This window comes from Nesoenas mayeri, assembly GCF_963082525.1.
Source record: "Nesoenas mayeri genome assembly, chromosome: 3".
Classification (NCBI taxonomy): domain Eukaryota; kingdom Metazoa; phylum Chordata; class Aves; order Columbiformes; family Columbidae; genus Nesoenas; species Nesoenas mayeri.
The window spans coordinates 88,708,581-88,727,822 of record NC_137544.1 but is presented as its reverse complement, the minus strand read 5'-3'; the positions used below and the strand labels follow the sequence as shown (position 1 = coordinate 88,727,822).

The 19,242-nt window shown below is 39.4% G+C and overlaps 1 protein-coding gene across 1 annotated transcript in view; it reads left to right on the top strand.

Moving 5' to 3' along the window:
* KCNK5 (potassium two pore domain channel subfamily K member 5) overlaps positions 1–18,217 on the top strand; it is a gene marked incomplete at its 5' end in the record, with an annotated part of 38,213 nt that extends 19,996 nt beyond the window's left edge. The window contains 4 exons of the mRNA XM_080341836.1: positions 9,172–9,283; positions 10,677–10,843; positions 11,998–12,166; positions 13,001–18,217. Coding sequence (XP_080197962.1) covers positions 9,172–9,283; positions 10,677–10,843; positions 11,998–12,166; positions 13,001–13,821 — 1,269 coding nt within the window. The 3' untranslated portion in view covers positions 13,822–18,217. The remainder of the gene's footprint in view (positions 1–9,171; positions 9,284–10,676; positions 10,844–11,997; positions 12,167–13,000) is intronic.
* Between the last annotated feature and the right edge of the window lie 1,025 nt (positions 18,218–19,242).

The following is a 19,242-nucleotide window of genomic DNA, read 5'->3' as shown; positions in this document are numbered from 1 at the left end:
AGAAAAAAAAATAGTGATAGGCACATTTAAGTCTAGGAACAGGAGTTTCCCCAATAATAATAAAAAAAAAAAAGAGCCCAACAATAAACATTTGTGACAAAATAGCCTAATTAAGAAATCAAGACCAGGACTCCTGTCAAAAGCCCTCTGGGCGTGCTGTATTCTAAATTAACAGGCACAAACGATGTCTGGTTTGCTGTCCTGTTACATAACACAACTATGCAAAGTGAAAACCAGGCATGTATTTACGTGCATTCTCTAAATATCATGCTTAGATGTAGGGACAGCTCGGTATGAAGTGGCATGTGCTGGAGGCTCTGTTAGGTAAGAAAAGGTATGCTTAGATGGAAGTCCAAGTTGCTGACAGACCAAAGTTAAGTGCAGTGAAGGGAAAGCAATAGAGTGCCTTGATTCTGTAATTCCTTTATAGAAGCACTGTTGCATGAATAGAATGGAACACTGAAAAGTTGCCTGAGTAAATGAAGAATCAGTAAGACTAGCTAAACTTTCTCTGCAGAGGAAGGTCAATCTAGTTTATAATCTTTTGGATAAAATGTGGTATCTACAGTGGACTCGACCTATGTATGTACCTTTGTATTTTGAATACCAAGATACCGGTGAGTTGTTTAAAGTCACTTTTAGCAAATTTAAATAACTTATAACTGAAAGGGAAAAAAAAGAGAAAAAGAAAAAAAAAAAACAACCCACCCAACACTGACACTGATATATTGAAGTGGTTAAGAAGAGTTGAGAACTTAAAGTTCTCCTATTTCTGAGGACTGTGGAAAACTGACAAGATAACATTTTATCTGCTGTTTTAGTAGGAGTGTGAAAATACCATCTCATTCTGGATTAAATCTTGCTATTGCTGGAAAGAAAACCCTCCTCTGAAGTATGTAAACCAATATTTTGCCAGAATATTTTTTTCCCAAGTGGGAATTTTCAAAAGTTTGCCCTTTGATAGGAACTGTATTTTAAGATTAAACTGTTGATCGAAAAATGCAAAATATGTTTTTACTTGCAATAACACTTAATCAACCATTTTGTAAATGCAGTGTATGACAGCAAGGGGAAAAATTCGCCCCCACTATTTGTAGTTGATCTCTGTAGGAATGTAAACGCTGGGACTAACACTTGCTTTCCAGGGTCTGATTTTTATTTTTGTTCTAGTTCGATTCATAGATAAGGGGGAAGGAATCCTGCATACCTGTAACAATCTCTCTAGTGCTTTGGGTGATGTTCATATATGCTTTTGGTTAGGTTTATTATTTATCTGTCAACACCAAGCATGAGGGTTGTGGAATTTTTATTATTTTAGAAGTAAAAGTTAACATTGTTCCCTCAATGACTATTTCCAATTTTTTGCCTCAGTTTCAACTTTGGCTTTGTGGTAAGTAGGTACTGGCCATAACCCCATTGTGCTATTATAAACAAGCTATTTTCCCCTCAAATTTCACTTTTGTTAAAATAGACTATACAAGTTCCAGGGTTATTGAGAGTCTTGGAGAGCCTAACAACTCTTAGTATAAGCCAACTTGGAAGAAATGCCATGCACAGCAGTTGAATTAACTGTGGATTCACTCCTACATGCTTTGTTGATCCGGAATCAGACTTGTGTAGCCAACTGATGTCCTCTTTAATAAATGTGGAATTTACTAAATCCCACCGTCCTTCTCACGCAGGTGCTGCTGACTCATATCCTGCACCTCTTGCCCCAACCACCTTCCAACTCAACTTTCTGCATAGGTCAGTAAAGGACAGTAAAACTTTCACAGGTTAGCAAGACACAGGGGTGTTGCCTGTTAGACGGAGACAATGTGGTTCACTCGTCTTATTTTTCTTTCTACAAAAAAGGTCGCAAACCATTCCCCGCAGCGGTGAAGTAGGAAATCCAGGACTCAGCTGAAAGACTTCTTTCTACATCTGGCATGGTTCTTGTCCTGACAAACATGAAATTCGTATTGCGAACGCAGATAATGCTGAGGGGGAAATGAGAGGTCAGCTAGCCGAAGTCCTGCTGCTCGGCGTAGTCCTGCAGAGACTGTCAAGTGGCTGGGGCAGCCCGAAAGGCTCGTTCGCCTGCCCCCGTGCAATGGCCCTGGTCATATGCCAGCACGTCTCGGTCAGCTGGAAACTCAGAATGAGCAACCAGAGTAAGCCTGTCATTACACTGGGGACGGGAGAGGAAAAAAAGGATGGCAGGAACCACAAGTGTGTGCTTTTCTGGTGGATTGGAGCTGCTCTGGAGGGGTGGATACTTCCTACCATCCCTCTCTGAGAACTTTTGCCTTGAGCCAGTTACGTACTAAATGTGCCAGGTGCCAAGTTGCTGCCGGACATATGTGTGTCCTAATAAGGTGCTGCTGTTTTGTATTCCTGGCTGTGGGTTTTTTGCATTCTAGTTCTCAAAGTGATTTTTTTTCTTTCCAAGAAGTAGTGAGCTTTAATTTCTCTGTGGACAGACATGTGGATAGCAGCCCGCACAAAGATGACATTGAAATAGCTGCTTTTTTCCGCTACCTCCATGAAATCGTTTAACCTTATGTGTATTCTCTCATCTCTCTGCAGCTCTGCCACGTTGTGTCTCTGGTTACCAACGTGAGCATCGTGGCACAGCAACATTTTCTTAACATTAGTCCAGCTCTCTTCAGAAGTAAAGGCTGGGAAGAGAGGTGAAATATTTTAGTTTCAAGAATATATAGGTTAATATGGAGGTTTGGGAGAACTGAAACAGAAAACCTAAATAAATCACTACATGTATACAGCTCATATCTAGACATAAAAAGTAATTGTGGGGGGAAGGTTTCTTACTCATTGGTAGAACCATCAGTTGCATAGTTTCTCCTTGCCTTTCGTTACCCAAGCCCCAAGCTGCCAAGACACTCTAGTAAGGAAAATATTTTCTCTGGTGGGCAGTATCCTTCATTCAGTCAGGACACATTGTAGGGGTGTGGAGAAAGCAGTTGGCTTTAAATCTTTTTTTCTTTTTTTTTATTTCCTACTATAACTCAAAACAATAGATTATAGCATTTATTATTATATTAATTATGTATTTGCTGTTTAACAACTAGACACACAAACTTACTCAATAGATGAGCGATAACAGCTGTCAGTCAGGATTAATATATTCCCAGTTTGACCATGAATCTGCTACTTTTGATCTAGCCATAAAGTACTTACAGATTCAGGCTGTCTGTGAAGTAGCTTCTGCTGCTTTTCATATGCTTTTCAGATGTCAAAGTGCAGTATGCCAACAGGGCAGGAAATTTCTGGCCATGGCCGCTGTGTTGCCTGTCTGCATGGTAAGTGTGAGGATGTTTTTCTGTCCATCTAGCTGCAACCACCCACAGACTTTTTTTCCTTCAAATGGGGTACCGACTGAGAGGGCTTCTTTTCTCTTTATTTACATATCCTGAGACAATATTGTCTAGGTCAGCAGAACCTTGTAATGTATATCTGACCTGGAAGTCTTAACGTGTGACTCAATTTTTTTTTTTATTGGCAAGATAAACATTAACAATTAAATATGTTTTGATTGTATTTAAAAATGTGATTATTATAAACAGCTGACTGCTACTGTAACTTTATAGCTTCAGCCAGAAAACCTAGGTAACTGTAAAAACCATGAGGGACAAATAGAAGAGTGTGCAGTTTATATGGCATAGATTTTTTTAAAAGGAGTTACTTTCAAGCCTTTTCTTTATTTCAAAAGCCATGAAGAATGTCCATACAGCTTCTTGTACCACTTCACTTATTTGTTTTGCTTTGCTGCTGCTGGATTTGGTTAAAATGAAAATCTGCTTAAAGATGAACAGCAGTTTAGAGTTTCATCTGATATTATACATTTAAACTTTATTACTCTGAACAATTTGATTATGATTGGCTAAATTGTTAGTATGGCATGTACCCATGACTAGATAACTACTGCACAGCTTTCTAGTTTCTTCAAATTGTATAAAAGATTTGGATGTCAATATGAGCAGAGATTGGTGTTGAAGCTTTATTCCTTGTAGGATAGTCTCTAAAGTTTTTGATAGATTTGTAATTCTCAGTGTTTTTTCTATGCATTAAATCTTTATGTCCTCGATAAAAGGACTTGAGAAAGAAGCAAAATTATGCCATTTTCCTTCAGAGTCAGAGGTGGGGACAAAGCCCTGAAAGGATGCATCAGTTATTGCTTTAATGGACTCTGCTTTTGGATTCAGCAGCCAGCTGTGATTGTCCTTTATGTACATGGTAATACTCTTGAGAGAAGAATGAAAGCCACTGGTTCTGATTTCAGGCATAATAGTTCAATTACATCTCTCTCTTATGGAGCAACGTTTAGCTTTTGTGAAAGAGAATTGTTCATACCACTGGGAGAAGCTTAAAACTACCATCAGACTTACATGTCACATCTCCAGGGAATGCTTTGAGGAGGATGAACCCTCCCATGTTCTTCAAAAGAGACCTGGTGCTGACCAGTATCTGGCTGCTATTCTTGTAAGTAACAGGGTACCTATGGGGCAGGATCTGTTGTAACTTATATGACCTGGTTTTTGTCTCATGTCTTTAGTTTGGTCTATCTGGCCGTAAGTAGCTCAGAAGTCCTTTTTCTTTCCTGTTGCTCATTGTTATCAGACCAAGCTAATCCTTATTAAAGTGTCTAGGATTTCATTCCAAATACAAAATTATTCCTACCTGATATGCACAACCTGTATTGCAGCTGTCCTTGAGTCCTTAGCTCTTAGAATAAAATCACTGTGTGTGGTTCCCCATACCAGTACATACTGGTGCACACCTAACTGCAAAAGCAACTTTGCAGAAAAGAACCTGTGGTTCTGGTGGACATCAAGTTGAACACGACCCAACAACGTGCCTTTGCAGCAAGGGTGGCTAAAGATATCCTGGACTGCATTAGGCAAAGCATTGCCAGCAGGTTGAGGGAGGTGATCCTTCCCCTCTATTCTGTACTGGTGAGACCACACTGTGGTATAATACAGAAGAGACATAGGGTGTGCTGGAGAGAGTCCAGCATAGAGTCCCTAAGGTGATCAAGGGACTGGAAGTTGCTCCAGTCCTCCTATGTGGAAAGGCTGAGAGAGCTGGGACTGTTCAGCCTGAAGAAGAAAAGGCTCAGGGGGATCTTATCAATGTATATAAATACCTGAAGGGAGGGTGTAAAATAATGTTTTCTTATTTTTTGTTGAAATAAAACAAAGCCTTGTGTACTTGTCCATGCTTACAGAGGCAGAAGGTGGTAGTTTTGTCCCATTTTTCCCTCTTCTGAAGGCCAAGAAACCAAAGTAAAATGGCATATACCACATACCTAGTTATGATAAAGCTCACTTGGAGGTGCTGTCCAATGTGCCTTGTTCTCTTTGCTTTGGACCCCTGCATTACTTCTACAGGGAATAAATGTAAGTCTGTTGTGAACTGTTTTACCTGGCAGTAGTATTGATCAAATTTCAAACGTAGCCATCCCTCCTGCTAATAAAAAGTCAAGGGTGACTAAGATGGGTCTGCTGACTACTGCAAGCTTTTAAGCCACCATAGAGACTCACCCTAGCAAACCTTGACAGGCCAGTTTGGGAAGACCTTGTTGTTCTGGTCTTATTCCCAGCAGAAAATGGAGAAGTAGAATAAATAGAGGTAGGAGCATATCTGTAATATCTATGTGTGTCAAGGCTGCTTCTTGCTATTTCCAAATTGGTTTTGAGAAGTTTTCAGCCCTACTGTTACTTATGTAGGGAGACACAAGTGGCATGTGCCCAAAGCATCTGAGAGAAACTCTTATCTCTTTTGCCCAAGATAGATGAGATTTAACAACTAGCTCTTGGATATCTGGTAAATCTTGAGTGAACCTGGTTGTCATAGGGTTAATAAAAATGTCACCAAGCCCAGGAAACACAAGGCTGTACTACAGCTGTGCTGGGATTTGTCTGTAGGGAAGCACCTGCAAATGGAGCTAATTGTCTCTTTGATTATGTTCAAATGGCATCCCCTTTCTACCTGTGTTAATGTAATCAGAAGATGTATTAGTTTTACCTGTGTCTTAAATCTCCTTCTGCAATTGCAAATCTGTTTACTTTCAGCAATAGCTCCAGGGACTTTAGATCTTCTTTTCCTTTTTTTCTTTGCTGAAGTGCAGAATTGGAGTGATGAGGAGTGAGGGAGAAGAAGGGGTTTGATTCCTGTCAAGCAGAAGTCATTTGACTGAAAAGAAAGTGCTGCCTTTATCAGTAGAAACTGTCATGAGATTGGGTCTAAGGCAATGTGTAAATTAATAGTTAGCTAACCATTTTCAGCCTTTGAAATTGGTCATACTTGAAAAGGTATTTTCTAAATGACATCTTTCAACATATTAGTAACATTTGCACTATTTACCCTCTTATTCCTTTCCCTCCTTGCCTCCTATTTTCCCATCTGAAGATTTTCTTAATCTACAAAAAATTTGCTCCAAAAATTCAGCACAGGCAATGTGGGGCATTCTGTATCCTAGCATATGAAAGTAAAGGCATCTCTGACATTGCCTTACAGATTTACCAAGAAAAAAATTGCTGTTCGGTTGTATAGTGTCCACTCACATTGTTTTGTTGAAGCCAAAATATTTGATTATTTCAATATGGGCAAAAGTTATACTCCTTGGAAAGCAGCTACCTATTTCCCACTGCACCAAAGCTATCTAAACATGTTTTGTAACCATCTTTGTTCGTGCAGCTGGGATGCATAGCGTGCATTCAGGCTTATTGCAGACATAAAGTAACTTAAAAGACTAGACTGTAGATAGTAAGTCATTATGTGCTGATAACAGCTGCATGCAAATAGGGACAGGAAGAGGGTGGCAGCTTTGGCTGGAGAGTATGTCCGATTCTCTATGTAACTGGGAGAGCTGGCCATCTCTCCCCCAAAACGTGAACTGCCTGGGTGTGAAGGGCAGCTGCGTGCTCCTCAGTCCAGCAGCTCCTTCCCTGTGGCTGTGGGCTCCCTTCACACCTCCAGACCTGAAGTGCTGGCAAATCTGAACGTAACTGTATGTACTGGGGAAAACTGAGCTCATTAGCTCAGTCTGAAGGGGTGGAGTAATGCAATGAGATAATGGCCAAGTGACAATGGAAACAGATACCTCAGTGTGTCTCTTATGAGATCAGTTTCCCCATGAGGAAATAACAATTAAAAAAAAATTGAAGTTCACTTACAGCATGAAAAATGACCAGAGAACTGGTATTTGATGTAACATGTAGTGCAGTGTTGCTGGGCAGTGGAAGAAGTCAAGGCATCTTTTCAGGGATAATAGATCATAGAGTGGGTCTACTAGGTGCTTTGGTTGTCCTTTGGGACTTTGAGGAAGTTCATCTGCAGACAATAGCAGAAATAGGTGATATTGCTTTGATTCCTCTCTACTCAGAAGAACTCTTGCGATGCATAGTAGCTGCTTCATATATTGTTTCTGGAAGGTGGTGGCATTGTGTGTTTACTTGCCTGCTTTTGACCTGCGTGTTTTAGAGCTACTTCTCATTTCAAGACTACTTTCTTCTGACAAAAGACTGCTTTGGTGAGAACTCTCTATCCTTTTCTATCCAGAGCCTGTAGGCTATGGAAAGACGCTGCACGCAATTTTGCACACACATTGAGTTTACCAGGAGAAAAATCTAGTTCTGTACCTTTATTCACTTTCAATGCTTCTCCTTTTATCTTCTGTAATAGCTTGTATGTTGAAAGTGCATTTTTAATTAAATTGTTTGCATCTTGTATATGCACAATACATTCACTTTGAGGGCATTTTTATTACAGGAGGGTGGTGATATGTAATAAGTCTCAAGAATAATTAAGACTTGTGTGAACTTGTGTATGTTTTCAGTAATGATTGAACTTTGTGTTGAGTCTGCTGGGTCCAAGATCAGATCTTAATCAAGTAGGAAGGAAGGAAGGGGTGAGGAGGGAAGGAAAAGTTGGTTGTAGTTACCTCTATAAGTTCTTACAGCTTTAAGATAAACCTCACCTGTCATGTTTATTATTTTTAAAAAATGCCTCCAATTTTAGGTATTTAGCTCAAGATAGTTTTTGTCTTCAACAGTTACTGAGGGAGAAACACAAAAAGTGGGATAATATCATGAATCAAATTTTGGAGATACCTTCACCTCTCCTGTATATGGATGCAGCCAACCTTGGCTTACACTGAAGGGAAAAAAAGCAGAGTAATCTGAGAAGGCTTTAACTGTAGCATGAGGTGACAGAGCAAAAATTTAAATAACTAGGGATTTCTAGGAAAGGATATGATAAATCACTTTTCTCTTGTACTCTGAAACTGTGACTTTCTGCACTAAATAGTAATTAGTTTTTTTATCGATGCATTTTCTACCATCTAGTTTTGGAAAGGCAGGGCAGACGGGGTCTTTCAAGTCCTGTCATACAGAAGGTGTAGATATCTGGTCAGTAATTCTTGAGCACCTGAAGCCCTGACCAGATGTTAAAAAATTGACTTACTGAATCTGTGGAAATGCTAATAACTACTCTTGCTTCCCTATAACATTGTAAACAAGTGCTTTGCATTCATCTACTTTGCACAGTAGATTCAAAGATGGGTTAAGAAAGGGGCCTGGTTCAAGGACAATTATTAGAGTCTTGCTGCATGAGATACTTTGGAAAAGAGTTAATTTGCCATTGAAAAGTGCAGTTTTACATCGTCTTGTTGATGGTTTGACTTTGCTAGGGACAGCAGGTGAATTAACATTAATCACACTTGCTTTGCCAAGGGTTCTATGACGTCGTGCTCAAGCCCAAGTCAAGATGAGGCATGTAACCATGTTTTGAAATGGATAGTAGTTCTTAGGATGTGCCTAGTATTAAACAAAATTCAAGAACTGCACTGAAGGTTAAATGTTAGTTCAGTCTGGAGGAGTGTGTTTGATATCTGGAAGAGATCCATTTGGGTTAAACTGGTAAATCAAGTAAAAGCTTATCTAATTAAAATCCCTTATTTAAATGTTAGAGCACCTGCACTACTTTTTCCTAGGTGAAGTAAGTTTTTAATATTGCATAAAATTGTTAGTGAATATACTAGGGTAGCCTTCACAAAAACTTGAGTGACTATTTTGAAATTATGAACAAATGGGGAAAACCTGAGAGGGACAGACACATTTTCAGGCTGACAGGATTTTCCAAGAATGACTCTAAACTCCTTTCTTGCAGGTTGTGTCAAATGCCGCTGGACAGGGGGTTGCCATCACTGGGAACAATACTTTCAACAACTGGAATTGGCCTAATGCTGTGATCTTTGCTGCTACTGTGATCACTACAATCGGTAGGTATCTGTTATGTCAACTTTACTAACTGCAGTTTTCTTTATGCTCTAGTGTGTTTATACTCTTCCGTTTATGTCGTTCATGTGTCAAACTAGCCACTGAATAAAATCACCATGGCTGGACTTGCCTAGAGCGCGTGTTCACCTGCAGGTTCATAGAGAGGAAAAAAAACCTGAACACATTTCTCTTCTGTATACCCACGAAGAGAGTGCCGTTTCCAATAAGTAACAGATTCAAGGTGCTGTTGGGGATGACTGGAGTCATTCCAGTTCCATTAATTCATGCACTTCAGTATCCAAATCATAAAATCCCAAAACAAAATCACTATAAAACATTCCATTAAACTAATACTTAAAAGCAGGAGCATGTGAGGTTTTTGTATAGCTGTCCTGTTACCCATGTGCATCTTCTTAAGCTACCGAATTATCAGTGTTCTTGTCTGGCAGAACAATCTAGACTTTTTATCTATCTCTTAAGGAAGAAAAAGTATAACAAATATCTTCTGAATCTCCCTACTGATTTGTGCTTATAAAACCCTCTGCATTGAAAGATTTCTTCCTCGTTTGATATACAAATTTTCAGAGCTCAATATCATATGCCTTCTGCTCTTACAGAAAAATAGTTGCTACATAATGTTGCTGTACCGTTGCTACACCTACAATGCAAAAAAACAGGAGTGCAAAACAACCAGAGAGGGCTTGGAGGCATACAGAAATGGAAGTCTTACTGTTGAACCGTATGCAGTACTGTGGTTTTCTTTATTATTTGAAACTCACAATACAAAGCGTTTAAGTTATGACAAAAAGTTGAAGAGGGAAGTCAGGAACACACCTAAATAAGAAGGCTCTGGCAGAGGTTCAGAAAATAGGCTACTGATTTTAGAGCCTGAGTTCGTAATGCCCTGTTGGGCTCTGTGACCAGCAAAAAACTAATCTGAGTTGAAATACCTTGCTGTGTCACAAGTTAAATGTGTATAGTGGATCTTTTACATGGAAGCTAGCTTCAGGGTGAATTTTGAGCTTTTATTCTATAGAAGTGGTTCCATCAAGTTTTTAGCAGTGCTGCTTAAGGTTGGGGAATCATACTAGAAGTTTTGAGATGAGCTTTATTTCATATTTCTCTCATCCTGTCAAGATGCAGTAAATCTAGGAAACACTTAAAATGCAGTAATCCACTCAGCCTGCAATAATGGAACATACGTTTGCTAGAGCAGAATTGGAAGGCATCCAGATTCAGAAGATAAGCAGCTGGAGTAAAGCCCTTATAACTGATGAAGTAAACAGCCTCTGATACAGCAGAAGCCCACGCAATGTTATTTTGTGCATAGGTAGTATTGCCTTGAATTCTCTGCAACAAGAACAGGCTGTGCACTGTACTTATCTCTTCTTTTAGGTTATGGAAATGTTTCTCCAAAGACACCCTCTGGGCGTCTCTTCTGCATATTTTATGGGCTCTTTGGAGTTCCTCTCTGCTTGACGTGGATCAGTGCTCTGGGGAAGTTCTTTGGAGGACGTGCCAAGAGGCTGGGCCAGTTTCTGACGAAAAGAGGAGTAAGCCTGGTAAGGCCCTCTCTTGTTTATCCTCATGCTGTGTATTTTTGATGCATGAATTAAGCTTACAATTCTTAACTTACCTGCTAATCGTGGTGGTAAATGAATACTTGCACAAATATGAATTTTCCGAAATGGTGTTGCATAGAAATACCTGAAAAGAGGGACTGAGTCTGATACGTAAGTTCTGCAAGAAGTTTTAGCAAAATGAGATCTTGTAGAAACCTTTGCTATTAAATATAAATCTTGCAGCTTCTATAGAGACATGTATCTCCTTACATTAGAAACCTGTAGGACAAATGTAGGTGAGGCTCCATTTCACTGACATTCCATGCAGGCTCCTCTAGCACAGAAGTAAGCTATCCTGCTTTGTTCCCACCTTCTGTGCTAGCACAAGTAGTTCCTGCTGTGCAGTGAACCAACTGGAAAATGTTTTGTTCTGAGTTACTGGCTTGTGTGGGGTTTTTTTTGTTTGTTTGTGTTTTTTTGGTTATTTTTAAATGGTCATTTGTGTTCTTTTTTTGGTGTTCCCTTCTCCCCCCAACCTGAATGAGTTCTATCTTAGTTCTGACTCTCTACAGAGATGGGAGGCAATGCAGGGCCATGCTGTCTGCAGGACAATGGGACTGGTTTAGGTCTTGGTTTCAGAAACAGAGCAAGAACTTTCTCAGTTCAGCACCTGAGAAGAAAGTACAGAAAATGACTGTGAAATGTGTGTGCAACTTTGTGCAGAGGTTGCATGAGTGGCAAAGGGTAGGAGGCATAAATAGGGGAGAAGCATCTTAAACATTTCTGATCCTCTATACTCAAATGAATAAAAGGAAATCAGAGGAACTGACTGCTCTTTAGACTAGAGTGCTAATGTCTGTATCCCATGCCTGTTCATAAAATATCAGGAGCTCCTTAAACTTTTCAAGAGTGTGAAAGAAAAATATGGGGAAATAAACCCATTTGAGCAAGTAGTTGTAAGAATAGTGAGTTCTGCACAAAGGAAAACAAATAGTTGTGTGTTTACTTTAGTCAGTGACTTTTAGTCGTGGTAGGTAAACTGTTAGCACTAAACTCTGAAATGTCTGTTGTCAGATAATGCTTGATGCCATGGATGGAAAAAATAACATTTGGAGTTCTTTCCTGATTCTTTTTTTCTTCTTCTTTCTTTACAGAGGAAAGCACAAATTACATGCACAGCTATTTTCATTGTTTGGGGTGTCTTGGTTCATCTGGTTATTCCTCCCTTTGTCTTTATGGTGACTGAAGGATGGAATTACATTGAAGGCCTCTATTTCTCATTCATCACTATTACCACCATAGGATTTGGAGATTTTGTTGCTGGTCAGTAATTGTATTTTGTATATTATTTCTCTGCATGCATATTGTGGTGATTCTGTTTTCAAACTCTCATTTGAAAAGGTGCTTTCTAAGCTTCTTCCAAAACATTTTGCTAAACAGAAGATTCAGTTAAAGCTGGTACTGATCCAGTGGACTAGATCTGGCTCTTCAGTCTTGGTTTAGATACTTAAAGCCTTTATTTGGCTAAGTCTGGAGCCAAGATCAGGTCCCTATTTTAGGCAAGGTGCTATCCTATCCACCAGGATAGTTAAGCACCTTTGGGTGGGACCTAGTATGCTTAGAAGGCCACATAAATACTGGGCAGGGCTCTCTGTGCAGCTGTCTAGAACTAGTCGACAGGAAACACTGAACATGCTGGTGTCTCCCTCCTGAATCTTGTTGTTCTCTAAATTCCACTGCCTTATTCTCTAATATCCAGTGCCTTGTTCAGGGCTTTAGAGATGGTCCTTTAAAGTGGGATTATGAATCCGTTTCTCAAGAAAGGTGCCTATATTCATGTCTCAGTGGCAGGGAGAAGGCTTGTAATTTTCAAACAGGAAAATGTTCACTTTTATAGCTAATAAGGAGAAGGTAAACATCCTGTCATTTTATGTTGTAGTCCAGTGGTCAGAATATACTCAGCCAAGAAGTAGAAGACCTGGGATCAACTTTTTCTTTTAGAAGAATTTCAGGTCCCCACTTACCACCTCTCAGAGCACTGTTCAAACAACTGGGCTCTGTTAGTGTGGAAGGGAGTAGTTCTCAGTGTCATAACTTCAAAGGTTTATCAGCTGTAAGAACTCTTTGAGTAATATTCTTCTTTTTAATTCTTTGTAGGTGTAAATCCAGATGCAAACTATCATGCCCTTTACAGATATTTTGTGGAGTTATGGATCTATCTGGGACTAGCTTGGCTTTCACTCTTTGTTAACTGGAAAGTCAGTATGTTCGTGGAAGTCCACAAAGCAATCAAGAAACGGAGGAAAAAAAGAAAAGAGTCATTTGACAACCATCCTCGGTCTAAAAAGCCCCTTCAAATGGGTACTTCAAAGGATGTCAACATTTTCAGCTTCCTTTCGAAGAAGGAAGAGACCTACAACGATCTTATTAAGCAAATTGGGAAGAAGGCCCTAAAGACAAGCAATGACAAAATTATTAAAGTAGAAAATGGCAAACAAAATATGCAGAATGCCAGTATAGATGTCCAGGTGACTTTCACAAAGACAGAGTCATTTGAGTATGAGGAGGCTTCCCTGGACATACAAAATGGTCACGTACTGAGACCTCTGCATGATAAACGTATTGGAGACAGCCCTCTAGAGGGAACCTTGTTTGTAAACCAACTAGACAGGATTAGTGAAGAAGAAGGTGAAGTGTGGGATTCCAGAGACTATCGACCCTTAATATTTGAGAATGCCAATATAACATTTGTAAATGAAGATGATGATGAAGAGGAAGACATTTCAGATGATGAGGAAACGTCAAAATCCTCCATGGATGATAATCTTGCAGAGGAATCTGAAACTGCAAAAAAACTGGTAAAATTCCCATCCTCTGATGAATCTACCTTTACCAATAACGAGCTAGAACTTTCTGTGCCTTATGAACAACTGATGAATGAATATAATACAGTAAACAATGTGAAGGTTGCAACGTGAAGCACATTTGACAATGGTTTTCTGAAAGTGTTCACTGCATATTGAACAAATTAACAGAGCAAGGAGAAAAGCATGTCTTTGCAGCTTCTCCTGTCTCTTTGAAAACAAAAGCAAGTCCCAAACTAGTAAACTCCAGTGTCCTTTTCCGGTCCTAAGTGGGTTTCTGAGCCCATCAGCTCTGCTTATCTGAAAAACTTGTAAAATAACAGTTGAATTTGGAGTCCTCCTTCTTGGGATTTATGGTTCTTGAACAAAGTGGAAAAGACTAGTTAATACACTGGACCTGCTCTACATTTATGCATTTCATTGAGGAATTAGTTTGGGAGTGTATCTATACTGTTGCAAAGAGACTGTTTCGGGGTATCAAATGTGTTCTTTTATTCCAGTAGCCTTTCACCTCTGAAAACCTGGATTTGAATCCTGCTTTGATCACAAATGAAAGCAAGGGATTTTCTTTTTTTTTTTTTTTGTTTTTGCATTGCCCCTTGTTAAATTTTTACCACAAAAAAAAAACCCAAAGTGGTGCAACCACTTGTTGTACTTAATGAGAAAGTTTAGGTGGAATACCAGGACACGCAGATCTGAGCTGAGGTGCGCTGGCAGACTGAGGAGGAAGCTTCTGAAACATCTGTCTAGAATATGTCAGTGCTTGTCAAATTATAGTGAATTATAATTTCATAAATAAAATATTCAAATTAAAAATTCCAAAGGAATGGATCAAGAAGGAGCCTTCTAATAAGGAAGAATCATCTGGGATGAAGCTTGCCAATTGGGCTGCTAAACTGCACATCAGCCCCAGAACTGTTAAAGAGTAAAGTGACTGAAGACCTATTGATCAAAGCATGTGTGAGCACAAGCAGGATGGAATTAACTTCTTAAATGTTGAAAGTGTCCTGCCACTGTCCCATTTCCTAGAGGAAATACTTGAATGAACCTTATACAGTATCTATGTACAGGTGAAGTTTTATTGACGTAGTTCTTTTGAGGAAAAAAATCACCTTGGGAGGCACAGATATGCTCCAAATGCCCTGATGCCTGTCAGAGGGGACCTGTCGCACTGCTGATCTGTGCGGTGCGTTAGTCAGTATTGTTGTGTGATGTTCCTCCCTGCCTTGGTACTTCAGACTAGACTTGAATGAGAGATGATTTTTTTGAAACAGTTGATTACACTTTGCTTTTTAAAGTTTGACCTATGTGCATATATAATGGTTATTCTATCCCACGTTCAGGAAGGCTGGGCAATGTCAAATCTTGGGCAAAATGAGATGTGATTAGGTCACTCAAGGCCGTAAGGCACTGTTAAAAAGGAACTTTGGCTCTAAGCTCCTGGAAGTATTATCTTTTGCCTTGGAGATGGGCTTGTCATTGAAAAGGAAGTATGTCTCTTCGTTACATTTATGCCCAAATTGTTTTGGCTACAAAGAAAATTATATCGTGTGGTTTTTTTCTTTCCTTTTCCATATCTATGCTTTAACCCTGACAACTCTTTCAAACAAGGCTCTTGATTACATGTTGGCAAAAGGTACTGACTTTGGTTATATCCAGTATAGTTGGAACAGAAAGTAGCCAAGATTTTTGAACCTTAACATGTCAAACTCTGTTCTGTTTAGTTTTACAGTAATTTAAGTCGTTCCAGTATGTCCAAAAGTTTCCAAAGTTCAGTGAACAGTTAAAAGTTGTCTCAGTCTTGTTTTCAGTATAGTGCTGGCAGACTCACTAGCTCTTTAAGAAGACCTTATGGAATCTTGTGAAGCTAATTGTTAATTACTAGCTGTTTCTAATAACTGCAAATACCAGCTGCAGGTTCAGTTGCCGGCCTCTTCCACAGAAGAAGAGCATACAGGAAACTGGCACTCTGGCTGGGTAGCCTGTTGATGGGAAGTTTTGAAGTCCTGTACTACGAAACAAGGAACTGTCTTTACTAGTCTTTTTTTCAGAATTTTCCACATGTATGACACCTTTTCAAACAAACTGAACACAAGGCTAGGGCCAACTCTTATACTGGCAAAAACATGTAATATACATAATTAGATTTGGTAGTTAATCCCTATTTTTTGATAATATCACTGAAGAGACATTCTAATTTGAAATAGAATTTTATTACTGCTATTTGGAACAGGGGTGTCTGGATTAATTTTATTTATATCTGACAGGAAAGAGGCAGAGGCCTTGTTGATAAGATTCTAATTTACTTCTAATAAATGCCACCCCCCCCGCCCCGCAACATTTTAAAATGACTCCAAGCCCTTCAAGTATTTAATATATCTGAGGCATTGCGGTTCACAACTATACATTTTAACTGTAGGAAATGATAGGTAAGACTACATGCATGATTCACAGAATGTTTGTGTAGCAAGTCTAGCCTTCTCTTTTTTTTAAAAAAGTGCACATTAACTTAAAAGAAAATGAGAAAGCACTCCATATAGCTTTTGTTGTCCTTCAGCTTGTCTTCCATTATTGATGCAAAGATCACAGCTTTAGTGACAGATAGAAAGCTACAGGACAGTGAGGAGAGAAGAGGTTTGCTGAAAGTGCATGAAATAGAAAAGCATAGTCCAAACTTCATTTAATACAGAAATAATACAACCCAGACACTTGGCTGGGCTGCTTTGATTGGAAGTGGGTGTTGCACACTGGAACCCAGACTCTCCATTCTCTGTAGCAAAGTGTACTTGTACGCCAGAGCTGAGAATGGATGGGATCTGGTTCATATTATCAAGTTAGATGTGTCTCTCTGGCCTTTTCCAGTGTAGTCAGCATGGACTCTATGTATGCATAATAAGTATTATGGGATTTAAAGTAATAGTTTAAGTTTATTAAAACAAAGTACAATATTACCACTTTTTTGGGGGGAAGCATGATCACACCTCACAAAACTCTTCTCAAGACATCCCACCATGTGCCTTAATGTAATCCTAACACTGGGAAAAAATTCCTCCTTACACAGGGGCTGACACAATTTGTCTCACTAAGCCCTACTTGTTCTCAGTGTTTTGGAGGGGTTTAGTTGGCGCAGAGCTTTCATATTGGCTCTCTCCAAAAAGCTGTACCATTTCCCAGGGTTTGAAAAATTATGGTGCCATCTCAGAACTGCCGAAGTGCTAAGCAAGACAGCTTTTTGCCTGCCTGTCTTCCATGTCTTGAGAAAAGCAGCTGCCTTGAGGGACTTAAATCAGTGTTTTCTTCTGTCTTCAGATTTACCTGTAGTGAGTTAGAGAGGTGTCCAGGCTGGATTTTAAGCTAATCAGCCCCAAAAGTGCCTCTGAGTGAATTCCCCAGTGCTACTTGGTAGGGTTTGTAGTTATTTCTATTATTTGGTTAATCTGGAAACATTTTCTTGGCTAACCAATAATGTTAACAGCTCTCTTAATGCTATGGAATTGGTTTTATAGGTGAGACGGATCTCTTCCTGGAAAGAGAGGAAAGGGGATTTTTAAAAATAAGAAGAAGGAAAAAAAGAGCTTAAAAGCACATATAAGGAAGGGATGGAATAGTAGAAACTCTTCTTTATAGCTATTGCCTTCAAGTAGATTGTATTTCCAGTCACATGTGAAGCATGGGTCCATTTTCATAATATAGATTTGCTAATTTTGCCAAGAAGAGCCAGTACTTTAATTTTTTTTTTTTAATGAAAAAATCCTGAAATGTGACAACAAAAGTCTGTTCCTACAAAAACCCTTTTAAGTGCTATAAACAATGTGACCCCCATCCTTCACGCCATCATTGTGACACTTCTTGGTTTTGTCTTATATGCTATTGAAGCCTATTTTTACCAGAAGGGCATAATTTTCAGATACATATCTTACAGCAGGCAGTCTAACACATCTGATACACTGGTACGAAATCACTGAGGAAATACAAAAAGTGTTGTGTTAAATTTTTCTGAATTAATGGTTTGTGAATCTGTTGCGGGCAATGGATGTCACAAAACATGCAGAAATAAAACCATAGACTGATAACAGATCCATGGTGAAACAGTTGTATATGTTGAGATTTTTTTTTCCTCTCCAGTTGATCCTGGGAGATTATGTACAGAGACAGACAAGCGTCGCTGATGAGGAGAACAAAAAGCAATATACAAGTCCGTTGACTTAAACAGAAAAAACACAAGAACTCTGTTGTAGACTTGTAACTTTTGTGCCTCGTGGGATTTATTCCATTTGTGATGGATTTACTTTTAAAAAATGAGCTTGTCTTTCATATGGCTTTTGAAGTTTGTACAGTTCTGACTCCTACCACTCCATAATATGCCTGTCTGTCGGTTCTTCGTTGCTAATTGTCACTGGAATCACACTGTATGTAAATATTTGCTAAGTCTTTGTAAAATGTAATTTATTTTAATATTTTGCAATAAAAATTTTACAATTTATCTTCTCTATCATGAGGAGAATGGCAATCAAGAAAACAGATTTCTTTTAACAACTCCCTACACTTGTAGTGCACCTCTCAGCTGAGGCTGGTCCTGGTCCTAAGAGCTCGAAGGTAAGGAGCTGATGAAGCAAGTTGTTTTATGCAAGCAGGTGCCTGCATTTGTGGGGGCTATTGATGACTTCAGTTCGGCAGCATTTGTTCATCAGTTAGATACAGCATAGAAAAGTAGGATTCAATGAGGATTTTGGACAGCTGTTGAAAGATAAACACAGTTTATTCAAGGGGATGTGTTTTTTCAGGGGGATGTTTTTAAAGACACACTGAGACAGAAAGTGTTAGAATTTACCAGTACTACAATAAGATGGGTTAGGACTACTATCTGAATCTTTTGTCAGAGACATTAAAATACTGAGTAGCTGTTTATGAATTTTGACAATATTTCTAGCAGCAGTGCTCACCATTTTGCAGGCTAGAAGTATTTGCAATCCTTCAGCTCAGCAGTTTCCTTAGAACACCTTGGAAAACAGGTAACTACCTCCCATTGAATGGGTAGCAAAATGTGACTTGGTGATACCCATGATAGAGGTGGAGACGTCTGCAGAAAAGGGGACAAGCTCAGCCTGAGAGTGAAGGGACTGAACCTGAGCTTTTGGGCAACTGAGTGAAATTGCTGAGGTGTGAGCTGGGAAATGCAGAGGCACAGGAGGGAAGGGTGGATGTTATTGTGATTTGAGTAAGGGCAGCTGATCTCTACTTTTTCCTTCAGTCCCACAACAGAGAAATAGTGGAAGGAGGAAGAGGTGCCTGATGCCAAAAACTGCCAAAGCGGGAGGTGTGGTCCCCTTGTGAAGCTGAGGGCAGCGCAGAACAGAGTCTGGTGAGCACCTGATAACATTTCTATCAGCTCCCAGCAGGTTGGAGCACACAGACTATTGTTCACCTTCTGCCCTCAGTATTTAACAGAGTGTTAGTAATTTACAGGGTGTAGGGTAGCAAGGAGTAGGAAAACAGGATAAACCTGTATCTGTTAAGCTCCTGTTCTTATGGTCT